This window comes from Geotrypetes seraphini, chromosome 14 (genome assembly GCF_902459505.1).
Source record: "Geotrypetes seraphini chromosome 14, aGeoSer1.1, whole genome shotgun sequence".
Taxonomy (NCBI): Eukaryota; Metazoa; Chordata; class Amphibia; order Gymnophiona; family Dermophiidae; genus Geotrypetes; species Geotrypetes seraphini.
Genome location: NC_047097.1, coordinates 53729497 through 53748043, shown reverse-complemented (window position 1 = coordinate 53748043; position 18547 = coordinate 53729497). Strand labels below are relative to the sequence as shown.

Genomic DNA, 18547 nt, shown 5'->3' with positions numbered 1-18547 from the left:
CGGCTGCGGGGGGCACATGGAAACTGCTGCCCGCCGCTTTGAACGAGCACTGCGGCAAGAAGGAGAAAGCCGGCATGAAGGTAGGCACCGCAGCACAGGGAGGGCTTCCGGGTCGGCCGTGGGGGGAACATGGGAACTGTTGCCCACAGCTTGGAATGAGCACTGCGGCATGAAGGTAGGCACCGCAGCACAGGGAGGGCATCCGGGTCGGCTGCGGGGGGCACGTGGAAACTGCTGCCCGCCGCTTTGAACGAGCACTGCGGCAAGAAGGAGAAAGCCGGCATGAAGGTAGGCACCGCAGCACAGGGAGGGCTTCCGGGTCGGCCGTGGGGGGAACATGGGAACTGTTGCCCGCAGCTTGGAATGAGCACTGCGGCATGAAGGTAGGCACCGCAGCAAGGGAGGGCTTCCGGGTCGGCCGTGGGGGGAACATGGGAACTGTTGCCCACAGCTTGGAATGAGCACTGCGGCATGAAGGTAGGCACCGCAGCACAGGGAGGGCATCCGGGTCGGCTGCGGGGGGCACGTGGAAACTGCTGCCCGCCGCTTTGAACGAGCACTGCGGCAAGAAGGAGAAAGCCGGCATGAAGGTAGGCACCGCAGCACAGGGAGGGCTTCCGGGTCGGCCGTGGGGGGAACATGGGAACTGTTGCCCGCAGCTTGGAATGAGCACTGCGGCATGAAGGTAGGCACCGCAGCAAGGGAGGGCTTCCGGGTCGGCCGTGGGGGGAACATGGGAACTGTTGCCCACAGCTTGGAATGAGCACTGCGGCATGAAGGTAGGCACCGCAGCACAGGGAGGGCATCCGGGTCGGCTGCGGGGGGCACGTGGAAACTGCTGCCCGCCGCTTTGAACGAGCACTGCGGCAAGAAGGAGAAAGCCGGCATGAAGGTAGGCACCGCAGCACAGGGAGGGCTTCCGGGTCGGCCGTGGGGGGAACATGGGAACTGTTGCCCGCAGCTTGGAATGAGCACTGCGGCATGAAGGTAGGCACCGCAGCAAGGGAGGGCTTCCGGGTCGGCCGTGGGGGGAACATGGGAACTGTTGCCTACAGCTTGGAATGAGCACTGCGGCATGAAGGTAGGCACCGCAGCACAGGGAGGGCTTCCGGGTCGGCCGTGGGGGGAACATGGGAACTGTTGCCCACAGCTTGGAATGAGCACTGCGGCATGAAGGTAGGCACCGCAGCATTGTGAGGGCTTCCGGGTCGGCCATGGGGGGAACATGGGAACTGTTGCCCGCAGCTTGGAATAAGCACTGCGGCATGAAGGTAGGCACCGCATACATAGGAGGATGGGGAAATACATGGAAGGACAAGAAGCTATATTGCACTGATGGGCTACATATTACTACAGCAGGAAAAAGAAACCTTGCAGAGAAATTTAGACAATATTTTTCTAGGCATTTAAACTAGAAGGTGGGGGTGGTGTATGTATGAAGGACAATTATAGAGACCACCCCCGGCAAAAGAAAAGATGTGATAGTAGTAAAGGCTGCAACATAAGCAATATCAGCAACTCATTTCTTAGTATTGCAACGGAAAGTGAAACGACACAAAAATCCATACAAAAAAAGGAGATTATCGCAGAATGGTCATATCAAAGCCATAGGCACAAGGCATTTGCTTTACCAATACAGTCCGTTCCCGTTATTCGTGGTAGTATGGTTTCAGAAAATGTTTGTGAACTGCAAAATTGTGAATAATGGAAAATATGGGAAAACAGAGATTAGGTTCCAGCGGTATAAGTTGTGCCTCAAAAACCACATAAAGTGAACAATGGATACCATTGGGAAAACAGGGTTAGGTTCATTCATGGGACAGCACTTGGAGTACCAGTAGATGCTTGTAATTCACTGTCTGAATGCCTGAGGGCCATATCTGGAAGCAAAGGCCTGATTGTGAGATGAAAGTGAAAGCAAAGAAAGCTGTTTTTTAAAAAGCCGGTCTGCAAAATATGCAAACACAGTGGCATGAACGGGGAATACACTTCTCCCTCCATATTCGCTGTGATAGGGGATTAACAGAACCGCAAATACAGAAAAACCGCAAATAACTTTTTCATATGTTATTTGCAGTTTTCTATTAAAAACCATTGTTGAATATGGTGAAACCATGAATAACACGGTGGGAGACCTGGCCTATTCCTGAAGGAGAGGCAAAACACAGTGAAGAAAGCGCCGGGATTCGGTGATTTTCTCTGTAAACGCTTGGAATCAGCGATTTCTCTATGCAAGCTGATTTAATTGGGGGGGGGGGGGGGGGGGAAGGAGCCAGCAAGCTAAAAACCATGAATAATCGAAACCACGATTGCTGAAACCGCGAATACGGAGGGAGAAGTGAATTGGTCAAACTGATGCAACCGTGGATACGCAAAACAGTGCATTGGGAATGCGTGATAACGAGAATGTATTGTATTACCACCCTAAAATCTCAATAGCTGATCTTTGGAGAACATACAACTTCAGTTAGGACAGGCCACAAGAAGCAGATACTTTTCTATTAGGGACAAAAAACAGTTGGCAGAGCCAACAATCAAATCATGAAATAATGCAACTGAAGAAAACAGGAAATTTCAAAAGAAACTAACCCCCCTCCTTTACAAAGTTGCAGTAGTGTTTTTAGCGCCGGCCAAGGCATTAAGAACTCCGACGCTCATAGAATTCCTACGAGCGTCGGAGGTCTTACTGCCGCAGCCGGCACTGAAAACGCTAGCGAGGCTTTGTAAAGAATGGCCACAATAAGAGATAATGAGATCATGATATAGAAAATAAAAATAGGAAACTTTTATCAGTAAAAGAAGACACCAACATCAATTAAGGCCATGGCTACATAACAATACTGCCCAACCATCTACAGGAAAGACATGTCATGTCTGTAATTTTAACTCTTCTTTAGACATCACAAATAGAGAATGACACGGTGGCAAAATTCATCACCGTCCCCGTCCCCGCGGATAACCGCGGGAAATAATCCCATGTCATTTTCTAGTGTCTATTTCAACCTCAGTCCTTGTACACCAGCATTCTTCAAAGCAAAGCTTGCGGGTCAGTGGCTGTGCTTATGTGAGCCAAGGATAATGAAGCCATTGTGACATCACTGATGTGATTGGCTCTTAGGCACTTTTGGAATGAGGCATTATGACATCACAATATCTGCTCTGGATACCAGAGACTGTCATTCTCAACCTCAGTCCTTCTACATCAGCATTCTTCAAAGCAAAGCTTGCGGGTCAGTGGTTGTGGTCATTCGTACTCTGATTCTTCCCTCTCTCCTTAAAGAACGACATGAAGATGGTTTCCCACGGTTATCCGTGGGGACGGGAACGGTGATTAATTCTGTCACCGTGTCATTCTCTAATCACAAATTCTAAAAGTTGCTTGGGATCATTAAAGACATACAAATTATTCTGATATGATAGACCTCAAACGCAAAGAAAATGAAGCAAAAAATTCATGCCTACAGCCTGTGTATGAGGGTGCAGGGTCAAACATTTTTGGCGCTGTCAGGTCAAGGAAAAATGCTGATCTTAGAAACCAAGAACTCATGGCCCATAGAGTGGAAATACAATTTTAGAAGAGTGTCTTATCAGGTTCTAATGCAAATGTCGCCTAGCGTGTAGTCCTTGAGTTATAAGGTCCAATGAAGAAGAATCTAAGAAATCTGTTAAATTTGTCTCTCGGAGACCAGTTCTAGATGCAAACTGACCTCATGCATATTCATCGTGTACATCCTAAAATCTTAACTGGCTGGGGTTTCCACAGGACAGGTTTGGAAATCACTGGTCTATAATTTGTTTATAAACGTTCAATTGCTATTAAAATTGTAAGAAATTTTGCTGCAACCAGACTGAATCCTGAAAGTGCAAAAGGCTTCTTCTTGCTTTCAAACCCTGGCTGTATTAAGTGGTATATTAAATTAATAAATCAAATCCGCTTTAGTCATTCGTTACATTTTAGGCACGGTCAAGAATCTTACCTATACAGCAGCAGCACTTACCCAAGTTGCTGTAAGTAGCACTGCAAGGACTGACGTCCGAGGAATTGGAAAGCTCCTCCTTTTCTTCTTGGTTCTTGGCGCCATCCAGAGACGACGCTGGAGTGGGAAGGGTGGGGCTGCCACTACCCACACTGCCCTGCTTCACTGGCTCTGTCCATGCCACTTGAGCAACCCGAGAGGAGGTATTCTCCGTCGTTGCTTCATCTGGCACTTGACTGAAAATAAAAGAGAACAGTAACAAACGGGAACTGTTCTATTGCGATTGTTCACCTGGCCAGTTTCATTCTTATTTCAGTATTCTGGCACTTTTTGACTAAAGTCAATACGTAGAGTCTAGACTCGAAATGTGGTTGTGAAGGAGTCTGGGACGGGTTTTCCTAAGTGTTGAACTAAGTTTTCTCTTTAATAAAATGCTGAATTATGTTTAGCTGCAGACCTAACTTATCTGATGTTCTAGCCTGCCTGCACTGGGTGTTAGCTTGGACATTCAAACTTCTTATGGCTATCTCAGCATAAACGACATGTAACAGAAAGACTGCAGGGCTTAGATAAGTGACCTGCTAATGACCTGCTAGTGTGAGCACCAATGATTGTTAAGAAAAGTAACACGTGAAAAGTTTTTTCTAGAATTCAGTTGTATAGCCAGAAGAATGTATAAATATCTCTGTAACTTCCTGGTTTCGGGACTTCTGAAGCCAGCTTGGCGCTCAGGAGTCGCATAATAATAATAATAATAATAATTTTATTCTTATATACCGCCATGCTCATCGAGTTCTAGGCGGTTCACAATAATTACATTAGGATCCGCATTGACATGCCGATTTACAAACAATGTTTTGGGTTTACAGGCAATGTATTGGGTATACAAACAATGTATTGGATTTAGAACACCTTCTGCCGAACATGGCTGAAGAAGAGGGAGTGGGAAGTAGAGCAGGAGGAAAGCGGTCAATAAAGGGGGGGGGGAAGGGCCGAACGGGCCGATTTACCATGATTTATTGGATTTACAACAACTTTAGTCGAACTTGGCTGATGAAGAAGGAGGAGGGTAAGTGAGCTGGAAGACAGCGATCAATGAAGGGGGAAAGGGATGGTTTATTAGCATACGTATGCTAATAAACCATCTGTGCTTTCTTCAAGTCTCTAGGTTTTTGGCTGCCCAAAGTGACCTTTCAGTTAGAACTTCTAAGTCTTTAGGCAGAAATTACAAATGTGTACCACAAGGGAGGTTAAAACACTGCAAACCTGATCCCACTGAGGAGATTACTTTACCACCATTGTACCAAAGAAAACCATCACATCAGTGCAATTCTTCTTCTCCAATTGTTTTAGTACAAGATGATGTTTTGATTCTATTATACCACATTATCAGTGGCATAGTAAGGGGGTGGGTGAGGGGGGTGGACCACCTCGGGAGCAGTCTCTGCTCCCCCCCCTCCCCCAACGCCACACTCACACCTTCCCTTCTCCCATACCTGTTTAAATCTTCGCCAGAGCAAGCAACTTCTCTGCCCTGCTGTTCGCGCCTGCCTGGCTTCCTTATGAGATCACTTCTTGGTTGCGGGGCCAGGAAGTGACGTCAGAGGGAAAGCCAACCCCGGCATGAACAGCAGGCCGTAGAAGTTGTTTGCACTGGCGAAAATTTAAAGAAGTACAGAAGGGAGGGCGCGAGTGTGGCTGGGGGGTAGGGAAGGAGCAGTGAGCACACCTCTTACCCTCGCTACACCACTGCACATTATATCTTGTAAATCTAGTTATGGGAAGGGCTACGTTAAGGCCATTCCGGCGGGTTAAACAGCATTTTATCTCAGAAATGGACAAAGGTTGAGTCAAGATAAAAAAACAAACAAACCTAGATAGAATGGACTGTGGGAGGCAAAAGCAGGAAAAGAGAACGAAAGAGGAGCAGAGGAACTTGAAGAGGGAGTTTAGGAGGGTTACCTTATGGTTCCAGAAAAAGGAGGATGGATTGATATATCTGGATTTAACTTCCATTGCTTTTAAAGGAAGTAAAACCCGGTGTCTCAATCCATCTTCTCTTTTCTGGAGCTATATGGTAATCCTAAGTTTAAGGGCAAGAGAGAAGAAAGGAAAGGGCAGAGAGGAATAAAGAACTGGGGTCAAGATGATAAGGGAGTAGAGGAGGAAAAGAAGGAAAGGTGAGTGAGAGGGCAGAGAGGGGGAAGTCTGGGGGGGCATGAAGGATAGAGAAATGGGATGGGGCAGACAGCAGTGTGAGATGGGGGTTCAGGATAGGAAGCGAGAGAAATGACAGAGTTGGGCATGGATGAAAGAGTGGGAAGAAACAGCACAGGAGTTGCGAGGGGTGAAGGAGATGATGTTGGGTGTGATGGGAAGGGATAGCAGAAGTGTTTTTGAGGGTAGAAAATGCTAGTTTCTGTAGAGATACGAAGTATTATGCTAGGGCTTCCAAGCTTGCTTTTTGTCCATGTGAAGGTTTAAAGAGTTAAGTAGGGGTTGCAGAACCCTTCCTCTTGTTTCTGTGGAGGGTGAGATGTGCTATATTAAGGCCGCAGAATTCCCTTTTGTTGATCAAATCCCTTACTAGAAATGTCACCACGTGTACTGGCAGAATACACCGTCTCACGATCAGCACAGTTCATAGACAAAACCGCCGAAGACAAAGGCGCGCGCCGACAACTGAGCGCAAGACGGAAGCGCGCGCTGAAGAAAAAGAGTGTTTTTAGGGGCTCTGACGGGGGGTTTTGTTGGGGAACCCCCCCCCCCACTTTACTTAATATAGATTGCGGCGGCGTTGTGAGGAGTTTGGGGGTTGTAACCGCCCTCATTATACTGGAAACTTAACTGTTTCCCTGTTTTTTTAGGGGAAAAGTGAACTTTTCAGTAAAATGTGGGGGGTTACAACCCCCCAAGCCCCCCACAACGCCCCCACAGCGTGGCGCGATCTGTATAAAGTAAAGTGGGGGGATTCCCCACACACACATCCCGTCGGAGCCCTTTAAAAGTTATTTTCTTCGGCGCACGCCTTTGTCCCGGCGCGCTTTTGACCTGACACCGATCAGCACAGCAGCTCCATAGCAGTTTGCACTTGTATTTCTGTGTGTGTGTGTCTGTGTTTTAAAGACAAGAGTATTGTCACTTTGCAATAATGGTCATTTATCTCTCCTTTGATTAGATTTCCTTACACATCCGGGGGGGGGGGGGAGGGGGTGAGAGGGGACGGAAATGTATTTTGAGTATAAAATTACTTTATTATAATTATATTCACATAATAGTTCTTCTTGTATTAATAATTGGGAGGGGGGAATGATTGTTTCATGTATTAATTGTGTATTTCATAGTGCATTTTATGCAGTGTTTATGTTTAATTAATTGTTTTGCACTGTCAAAGTTTGAAATTCAATAAAGATTTATTAAAAAAAAAAAAGAGAGAGATTGAGAGTCTGCAAACATGTTTACCCAAAAGCATACTTCTGCTAGATAAATAAAAAGGTGCACTTTAGCCTTCTTGTCTTGGATTACAAGTGCTTTCTGATCCACAGCAGGGCCAAACTGAAGCATCCTTCAGACAACGAAGTGCTCTCCAGTTGGACCTTGCTGAGAAAAGGCAAGAAACAGAAAACCTAAGGCTTATGTTTATGAAATAACTGTTTAACTAGAAAAACTACAGCCCCACTTAGCTGAGTAAGGTCAAAAGCGCTCACTCAGAGTTTTCATTCAACACAACATACGAGGCATCTTCAAAAGGTTTCTGCACTTTTATTTTTTTAAACACTATTTATTAAATAGCTCAAAAGCCAACTAAATCACTTTGCCACATAATCACCCTGCTTTGCAATACGTTTCCCAGCATCCTACTAACGCGACGCCCTCTTACCACTTCCTGTGAAAATATGAACGTGCAGAAACCTTTTGAAGAACCCTGGTACAAGGATTTCAAGCCTCAGCAAATGAAAACAAGCAAATGGTTCAGCAAACTTAATTTGACAGATACAATTTTGAAAAGCCACTCAGGTTTAGTAAAAGGAAACAAAAATCTAAACTAATACATGCTGACAGATACAGACTTTTACAACATCATATATTACCCCCTATATATCATATTCTAACTAATCGATCCTCAGCTGGCTCTCAATGACTTTCATGTGCTTAACACATCTGCCATTTTCATCATCACTTCTTCACTGAAGAACTTCGGAAAGATCTGGTGGCTCCGCTGGCTGACCTTTTCAATACTTCTCTAGAATCGGGTATGGTACTGGAGGACTGGAGAAGAGCAGATGTGGTCCCAAAGTGGAAATAGGTGTCAGGACAAAGGCGCGCCCAGACAATTGAGCGCAGTGTGGAGGCGCGCGCCACTCTAAATTACTGTTTTTAGGGCTCCGACGGGGAGGGCATGCACATCGTGCCGCATTGTGGGGGGTGTGGGGGGTTGTAACCCCCCACATTTTACTGAAAACTTCACTTTTTCCCTGTTTTTAGGGAAAAAGTTCAGTTTACAGTAAAATGTGGAGGGTTACAACCCCCCAAACCCCCCATAACGCCGGCGCCATGTCTATTAAGTAAACTGGGGGGGTTCCCCAACAAAACCCCCCGTCGGAGCCCCTAAAAACTGTAATTTTGTGCGGCACGCGCCTCCGCGCTGCGCTCAATTGTCGGCGCGCGCTTTTGTCTTTTGTGCCGCTGTTTATGAACCGTGGAAATAAGGAAGAAGTAGGGAACTACAGGCCAGTAAGTCTAACTATTGTGGTAAATAAATTAATGGAAACGCTTTAAAAACAGAGAATAATGATGTTTCTGCAATCCAGTGGATTACAGGACCCAAGGCAACATGGATTCACTAAAGGCAGGTCTTGTCAGACATATCTGATCAATTTCTTTGACTGAGTGACCAGAGAATTGGATAAAGGGAGTGCACTAGATGTGGCATATTTAGATTTTAGCAAAGACTTTGACTATTCCACAAAGGTATCTAATAAATAAACTGAGTGCCCTCAGTATAGGTCCCAAACTGACAGACTGAGTCAGGAACTGGTTGAGTGGAAGGTGACACAGAGTAATGGTCAATGGAGATCTCTCTGAGGAAAGGGATGTTACCAGTGGTGTGCCTCAAGGTTTGGTTCTTCGGCCTGCTTTTTTAAAACATTTTTATAAGCGATATTGCTGAAGGGCTGTCACGTAAAATATGCCTCTTTGCGGATGATACCAAAATCTGCAATAGAGCCGACATCCCTGATAGTGTGAATAATATAAGGAAGGACCTGGCGAAGCTTGAAGAATGCTCTGAAATTTGGCAGTTAAGATATGCAGGGTCATTCATTTGGACTGCAAAAATCTGAGGGAACAGTACAGTTTAGGGGGTGAAGAGCTTTTGTGCACAAAAGAGGAGCGGGACTTAGGTGTGATAGTATGTGATGGTCTTAAGGTGGCCAAACAGGTTGAAAAGGCGACAATGAAAGCTAGAAGGATGCTAGGGTGCATAGGGAAAGGTATGGTCAGTAGGAAAAAGGAGGTATTGATGCCCCTGTATGACTCTGGTGAGACCTCATTTAGAATATTGTGTACAATTCTGGAGACCACACCTTCAAAAAGATATAAACCGGATGGTGTTGGTCCAGGGGAAGGCTACTAAAATGGTCTTTGTCATAAGATGTATGGGGACAGACTTAAAGATCTCAATATGTATACTTTGGAGGAAAGGGGAGATATGATAAGAGATGTTTAAATGCCTATGTGGTGCAAATATGCATGAGGCAAATCTCTTTCATTTGAAAGGAAGCTCTAGAATGAGAGGGCATAAGATGAAGTTAAGAGGTGATAGGCTCAGGAGAAATCTAAGGAAATACAGTGGTACCTTGGATTACGAGCATAATCCGTTCCAGGAGCATGCTCGTAATCCAAAATGCTTGTTTATCAAAGCGAGTTTCCCCATAGGAAATAATGGAAACTCGCTTTGATACGTTCCCCCCCCCCATGAGAACCGGCATTGCTCCCCCACGAAGGCCCCCCCCTGCGATCCGGCACCCTCCCCCCCCGCGATCCGGCACCCCTCCTCGATTCAACTGGGCACCCCCCCGCCGCTTCTTACCGTCATCTGGGCACCGGCATGTCCTGTGCGTTGGTGCCGGTGCTTGCAGATGGGTCTCCTCTTCTGCTGGGCCTTGAGCATCTGCGCATGCTCAAGGCCTGTGAGTTCACGTTCAATCCGAGATAGAACGTGAACTCGCAGGCCTTGAGCATGCGCAGATGCTCAAGGCCCAGCAGAAGAGGAGGCCCATCTTCGGGCACCGGCACCAATGCACAGGACATGCCGGTGACAGGACATGCCCAGATGACGGTAAGAAGAGGCGGGGGTGTGCCACATCACGGCGGGGGGTGCCGGATCGTGGCGAGGGGGGTGCCGGATCGCGGGGGAGAGGGTGCCGGATTGCGCAGGGGGGGGCGCTCGTAAATCGAGCCACGCTCGGTTTCCGAGGCGCAGATTTTGCGAATGTTTTGCTCGTCTTGCAAAACACTCGCAAACCGATGCACTCGTAAACCGAGGTACTATTGTACTTTTTTTTTTACAGAAAAGGTTGTAGATGCGTGGAAGTGTCTCCTGGTAGAAGTGGTGGAAACGTCTCCTGGTAGAAGTGGTGGAGACAAAGTGTGTCTAAATTCAAGAAAGCATGGGACAGGCATGTGGGATCTCTTAGGGAGAGGAGAAGATAGTGGATGCTGCGGATGGGCAGACTGGATGGACCATTTAGCCTTTATCTGCCTTCATATTTCTATATTTAGTGCTAGGCTCAAATTCAAATTAACAAAGGCAAATAAAACTGAACACAACAGGATCACTTTGGCTGGTGATATTTCTTTTATCTCTGTTGAATTGTGATCCTTCTGTTATCTATTCTATCCAGTGGTTCTTAAACCTGTCCTGGGGGACCCCCCAGCCAGTTAGGTTTTCAAGATATCCCTAATGAATATGCATGAAGCAGGTTTGCATATTATAGAGGCAACAGGCATACAAATCTGCCTCATGCATATTCATTAAGGATGTCTTGAAAAACCGACTGACTGAGGGTCTCCTAAGACAGGTTTATGAACCACAGATTATGCTATTTACATATTGTAATGTCTTCTATTAAAATTATGATTGTAAACTGTTTTGCTATTCTTTTTAGCCTTGGGAGCAGTATATCTAGAAAAAAAAATAATTTTAATTGACACATGAATTAAAAATATTATTTGCTAGCACAGCTGCTTTAAACTCTTCCATTTTTTGCCAATGTAGTGAACTAGGAAATAATTCTGAAAATTGACTACAGACCGCGACTCTACATACTGAAAATGAACACAATCTGAAACAGAAACTCCAGAAAGAGAACCATTTAAATTATTTTTGAGTTTCTAGGCACTACTGGTTGCTTATTTAAGAAGCAGAGAAACCCAAACAGACACAAACATTGCATAATACAGAAACAATCACCCCCTGAGGCACAAGCATTTCAAATTATTTGGCTTCCTTTTTCAAGAACATGCAAAAACAGATAAGCAAAGGCCAAGGTCATTCAGATTCCAGAAAAATATTAGGTATTATAAAGCCACACAACTTGGCTCCGTCATCTATCCCCAGAGCAAAGTAGGAGAGGTGTACGGGGGAACATGAGAAAGGGTGTGTTAAATTTAGACATGTAAACAGAGGAAGCATTGCAGAGATTAAACATGGCAGATATATAAAGAAAGAGGTCAGCAGGTCACTAACGTGGTGAATTTTTAAAAAATGTCAGAATCTGAATATTTACCTTGTGTAGTAGTCAAGGGCAACTAGCACCATTTACAGGCAAGACCACTAGATTTGGGCCCAGAAAGGACCTTGCAATTTTGAACAGCAAGTAAATTGGAAATTATGTTTTCTGTTGGCTGGAAGCAGACAGCAGTCAGGCAGTGTTACTAGCATTTTTATGTAGAATGGCATTATTTGCTCACACAAGGCTAGATCCTTCAAATTATATCTGCCATTCAAATTCTTGTTTTGTAATGTGCACACGCTGGTACAGAATTGCAAAGTGCAACAAAGGGAAAAGGAAAACAGGCAAGGTTTCAGCCTCACAGGGACAAAAGCACTGAAGCACAAATGAGGCGTTGAAAATTGTCGACCAGAAAAACTTTAAAGTCAGAACAAAGAAAGCTGCGGTTCGAAAAAGAGCAAGAACTGAAAAGGACTCACCTACTGTACTCACTCACACAGCTCCCCATGAAAGGAAACTCTCTGAGAGCCTTCTTGAGTCTGTTAATCATGGTTCAAAAGTCTGGTAAGCCATTTATCCAAGGTTTGCAAGGAAGTACAGTATGAGCAACCTGTCTGAACTCTGTTCCCTGAGCTCAGCAACTGCACCTTTTCTGTCAACATTTACCTTGGGGGATGGGCTGGGGGATGGATCATGCCCATTTGCAAAAACCTCTGCAAAGACAAGGTCCGTCTTAACTCTCTCAGCGCCGTGGTAAACTCAAACTGCTGTTTATATTCCTTCCTGCCTGAGCTTCCCTTTCCTTTTGCTCTTCTCAAATTACTACTCCGCTGGCAAAGGCTGGAAAAACAGTTATGGAGGAAACAGCATTTGCTCACTTTTTACATGCATGCCAGGTAGCTTTTTGCTTGCATGATTCCATTCAGTCAGAGAGTATATTATAGTAGACAGATATTGAAGCCAGATTCAGGAATCAAATCCAAGAATTTGTTCACAGCAAATAAAAGTACCTGGATTTTAATTCACTAGGTTGGCCTGAAAATGATGTTTCAGATTATGTATGCCGTTGAAAACTATTTTGTTTTCTGACCTTATATGTTTAAGGATTTTTTTTTTTTTTTTTAAATAGTGCAACCAGCACAGAAGTTGTCTCTTGCTGTAAATATTTCCATTGGCTGTAAAATCAGAGGAACTATCAAGGTTGCCTGCTTCTTACTGCTGGTCAATCAACCTTAATTTCTCCCCATACTGCCCTTTGACCCCCTTTCATAGGCTTGCCCTCATCTTTCTTATATTTGCTTTGCTGCTGCTGGAAGCTGCAGTGTTTAATTATCTTCAGATCATCCTCAAAAGACCAATAGTTGCTTATGTCCATTGCCCACTTATGACACTTATGGGTTGATGCAGAAAATCATGCAAAAAAGCTGCTGATTGCAAGATTTCTAAGGTGAGCTTTCCACAAAAATGTACCACGGAGATACAATAATTGATGAGCATGCAAATTACTGCTACAATACAAAGTGTATGCTGTCAGAAAAACAAACAGTGCACACTATAACGGTAGTCTGTAGTTCATTGTAAAATAATCCCTTCCTGTCAATGTGTGAGCTGGCTTGATCGTGCACTGACAGGAAGGAAGATGTTAAACAATGCCCCCCCCCCCAACCATGCTGCTGCATGAGGAGTCACCTCTTCCCCCTAATTCAGAATTTGTGTACTCATCTGCCTGTCTGGGTCTGTAGAGTTCAAGTCTCAAATGTGGGCAGACTGTATGGACTGCTTGGGCCTCTCTTTATCATGTTTATTGTGTTACTATATACCAGTAGTCTCCAACTCAAACCCTTTGCAGGGCCACATTTTGGATTTGGAGGGCCTCAGAAAAACAAACAAACAGTTAATGTCTTATTAAAGAAATGACAATTTTGCATGAGGCAAAAAAAAAAACACAACTCTTTATAGTTTATAAATCTTTCCTTTTGGCTAAGTCTTAATAATAATATTGAAATTTATAGCTAGAGAGACATACGATCAAGAAACTGTTTTATTTTACTTTTGTGATTATTATAAACATACCGAGGGCCTCAAAATAGGACCTGGCGGGCCGCATGTGGCCCCTGGGCCGCAAGTTTGAGACCACTGCTCTATACTGTATTATTTCACTCAGAGTTCGATTTATCAAACTACACATTTAAATTCAGTTTTAAGGCACATATTAGCAACATAGATAACACAGGGATTAACAAGCATAACATATTAGCAATACAGCTAACGAAGAATGTAAAGCTTATTGTTAACCACTTCTGTGTCTTGAAAAATGCCTCATGTTAACTGCACATTCGGGGCAATTTTCACAAACACGTTTATTTACAAAGTCGAAAAAGGTACTTTAACTTGCAGATACTGAACCACTTCTCAAAGGGGAAGTAAAGGAGTACTTTCCCTTTGAAAGCTGCCTAGGAAAAAAGTGGTCACAATGATTTGCAACCTGCTTTTATATAAGTAAGCTTTCCCTTCATTTATTGCTAAGGAGGTCATTGTTGGCCGAACGGAGGAGGAAGCATTCTTATTGAGGTGGGTCCCGGGTCAGCATATAAGAGAGCCAGTCAAGTTGGTTTAGGGTTAGCAGTTCTTAACCCTTTCAGGACCATAAGGATCGTAGGCCAATTTTTGTGGTTTTGCCGACATTTTTATGGTAAAAAGGGCTTGCAAATGCCAAAAAATTGATTTTTTTTTGTGAAATATTATTTTTATTTAAAAAAATCACACTTCTGGCTTATGGACAGTGTGGCAAGTGAATCTTCTCGTCAATCTGGCAACAACGCTAATGAATGAATGTCGGAACCAGTTTGTTTACATAAAGGCAGTATCATATGGAATCCGTACATATCAAATTTAGAACTGTAGACTATCCCAATCAAAATTGATAGGATTTTAAAGTTATGGGACAAATATGTCCCTTGGTCCTGAAAGGGTTAAAGAGACTTGCATGGGTGAATAGGTGGGTTTTTACCGCTTTCCTAACGTTTAATAATCCTGTCAGTGATCTGCTGGTTGACGGAATCTCATTCCATAGTAGAGAATGACACGGAGACAAAATTTTCCCCATCCTTGCGGAAACTCAATTTCTCCGTCCCCACACGTTTTGTCCCTGTTCCTGTCCTATTCCTGTAAGCTCAGCCTTAACCACACGAACCTTGAACACTTATGATTTTAAAGTGTTTGAGACTTGTGCAGATAAAGGACAAAGCTTGCAGGAAGGGGGCAGGGACAGGAAAAAAAAAACTCGCCGGGTCGGGAAAATGAGTTCCTGCGGGAACGGGGAAAAATTTGTCCCCGTGTCATTCTCTATTCCATAGTTTGGGGTAAGAAGTGGGAATAGGTGCATTTGCAGGAGTTTTCACACTCGTAGAAGACTTTAAATAGAGGTGCCTTGTTATACAATTACCTCCAGCATTAATACAGGCATGTAACAAACAAATACACGAAGGCTGTTCACTAAACAGGTTCCTTATAAATATGATAACCTTAACACACAATCAATCACTAGTGCTTAGAATCTTAAGCGAAAACTGAAGATAAGCGCACTTATATGAGATATTTTCTAAAAGTATCCAAATACTTCAGGGCATGTTAAACTAAACTAAACTAAACCTTAAGTTTGTATACCGCATCATCTTCATAGAAGTAGAGCTCGACACGGTTTACAGGAGTTGGTATAGAAAGGAACTACAATGAAAAGTAGAAGGACTTAGAGAGAGAAGTTTAGAGGGACTTCGTATATCGATGAGGGAGGGGTCATTGCATTTTAGAGAAAAGCCAAGTTTTCAAATGTTTTCGGAAGAGTTGGAGGGAGGTCAGGCTTCGAAGCGGGGTAGTAAAGCTGTTCCAGAGTTCGGTGATCCTGAAGGAGAGGGAAGTCCCTAGTTTTCCTGCATGGGATATGCCTTTTAATGAGGGGAAGGATAGTTTGAATTTTTGAGTGGATCTGGTGGTGTTGGGATTAGAGGAGTTCCAGGATAGTGGAAAAAGGGGAGGCAGGATACCGTGTAGAGACTTGAAGGTTAGGCAGGCGCATTTGTAGTGAACCCTAAAGATTACTGGGAGCCAGTGAAGCTTAGACAGAAGTGGGGAGACTTGGTCAAATTTGCTTTTTGCGAAGATTAGTTTAGCCGCAGTGTTCTGGATCCGCTGGAGTCTATGAAGGCTTTTCTTTGTCAGGCTTATGTAGATGGAGTTACATGTTGATTTATTACATCCTTATATAGCAGTGTATCTCAAACTGTGTGCCTCCCCAGTGTGCTGCGGTACATTGGGGAGGAGGAGAGGCGCCAGTGCCAGCTGACTGCCTACAAGACGTGCGTTCGTCTGGTGGCGAGAGGCATGTCCTGTAGGCCATCAGTGGGCGCCAGCACCTATCCTTCTCTCTGGCCCTCTTTAACTTCTAGCACCCCCCGGTGGCGTCTCAGAGCCCGCCTGGAGGGCCTTCACACACGTGCGGACATCGACATGATGATGTCACGCGTGCACGTGATGTCATCACGGCGATATCCGCGCACTTCTAGGTGCCTCGAGCCACGGCCACTACCTTTAGTGTGCCGCAGCTTGAGAAAGTTTGCGGGACACTGTTATATAGGACGACTGAAAAGTGTTCAACCTTTGACCAAACGCCTCCTATCACACCCAAGTTATGACGACAGTCAACATTTTTAGTGTATCCAGCCATGTGTCATTTATGTTCAAATTCATTTCCAGTGCTTTCACCCTTACTTCCACAAGGGGGCTCTGTAAAGTATATATGAAAATAATAAACAGCTAGTCAGATATTTCTGTACTAGACTAGATATTGGATTGCATTGCTGCTGGGTGAGTTTTCTTACATTACACAATCCAGTTCAACTATTTTATTAACCTCCCCTTTTACTTTTTAGCTCAGGGAGCCATGCTGACTGCTCCCGATGCACATAGAGTTCCTACGAGCGTTGGGAGCAGCGTGCAGCATTCAGCCCTAGAGGTTAGGGCAGCCGTCTTGGGCCCTGCTGATCTGGGTTCAAAACTGGATTGAATCAAGCTAAAATACATTTAGGGGAGAGAGTGTGGCGCGGTGGTTAAAGTTACAGCCTCAGCACCCTGGGGTTGTAGGTTCACACCCATCCTGATCCTTGTGACCCTGGGCAAAAGTCACTTAAACCCCCCATTGCCCCAGGTACATTAGCAGCACTATAGAGATAGTGCCAGGGAAGATTAAATCTAGAGCTTGGGCATTTTTCCTAACTCTATAGGTAGCTGCTATCCATACACTATACAAATAAATTTATACCAACATAAAGGCTGATGTAAATTAGTTACAAGGATAACAGCTGAATATCACTGGCTATCCAGCTCCACTATTTTTATAGATAGGAGCACTAAATATACATAAAATATTTAAATGCCACAGCTGGCATTAAAAAAAATGCTGACTGTGGTGTTTGAATATTGACTCATCAAAAGAGATTCCATCCTAGAGAAACATTTTATTATGTCTCTGCTAACCTCATAATAAAAGGACATAATTCAAAGTATAATGCACTTTGTCATAGCTTTACTGTTATACTTTGAAAATTACTGTGGCTGGATTAAAATCAGTTTGTCCCAGGTGGATAATACAGCTGCATCTGTACTCATGTAGCATTACCGATTTACAGCTCAAGTTATGGTTAGAAGCTTATATTATCCAAATTCTATCCAATTTATATTGAACTATTATATTAAAAATACTGCAAGATCTTATTCTAAATTTAGCATGGGCACTAAACTCCAAGGTGGACCGCTAGCATCTGGTAACTGTGATTTGGGTTATTTTTCCCAATGTGTGTCACTTCACATTTGTCCACATTAAATTTCATCTGCCACTTGGATGCGTTTTAAACAACTTTGAACAGTTTAGTGTCATCTGCTAATTTAATCACCTCACTCGTCATTCCAATTTCCAGATCATTTATAAATACCATATATACTCGAATATGACTAGTTTTTGGGCCAAAAACATGGCCCAAAATGGGGGTCTTGTCTTATATTCGGGTTAGTGCCCACCCGCCCCCCTCCTGGACTTGTTGCAGGCCTCCGCTGGCCTTCCGTATGACCTGGTGGGCTGGGACAAAAGGGATCCCTCCCGTCTCCTATCCTTGCAAACTCTGTCAATTTTTTACCTCCCACCTACCTCCCTCGCATACCTTTTGGAATCCCTGGTTGTCCAGCGGTGTATCGAGTAGGAGTGAGCTTTCCGTGCTGAGCTCCTCCCTGAATGGCTGCCTCGAGTTCTCACCTCCCCAGCAGTGTACCAGGCAGGAATGAGCATTTTGCACTCCTGCCCGGCCCTGAGCCGAGCTCTGAATGGCTGCCACCAGTTCTCACAGGACTCATGAGAACTGGTGGCAGGAGCATGCTCGGTACACCGCTGGGCCGCGAGAACTCAAGGCAGCCATTCTGGGAGGGGCTCAGCACGGGGCAGGAGTATGGAAAGATCTCTCCTGCCCATTACACCGATTGACCACCAGGGATTCAAAAAGATACACAGGGGAGATGGGAGGCAGCACCTCTCCCAACAGGTCCAGCACATCTCTACCTTCCTTCCAGCAGCCCCCCTCCACAGGTGCAACTCTCCCCCTTCCCTCCAGCTCCCCCTCCTGCATGTCCTGTAGTTCTCTCCCATACCTTCAGCTCCAGCCCCCCTTTTGTACCTTTCCCTCCAGCCCCAGCTCCCCCTCCTGTGCCCTTTCTTCTGCTCAACCCTTTGCTTGTGACTTTTTCCTCCCTTTCCCAGCATCTGTTTTGCCGATGGCTCTAGCTACTCCC

General features: G+C 44.8%; 1 protein-coding gene across 5 annotated transcripts in view; it reads right to left on the bottom strand.

Moving 5' to 3' along the window:
* Positions 1-18547, bottom strand: part of PEAK1 (pseudopodium enriched atypical kinase 1) — a 238044-nt gene that overhangs the window by 12942 nt on the left and 206555 nt on the right. For all 5 annotated transcript variants that reach the window (XM_033920743.1, XM_033920741.1, XM_033920742.1 and 2 more), the window contains one exon: positions 3999-4213. In XM_033920743.1, coding sequence (XP_033776634.1) covers positions 3999-4213 — 215 coding nt within the window. The remainder of the gene's footprint in view (positions 1-3998; positions 4214-18547) is intronic.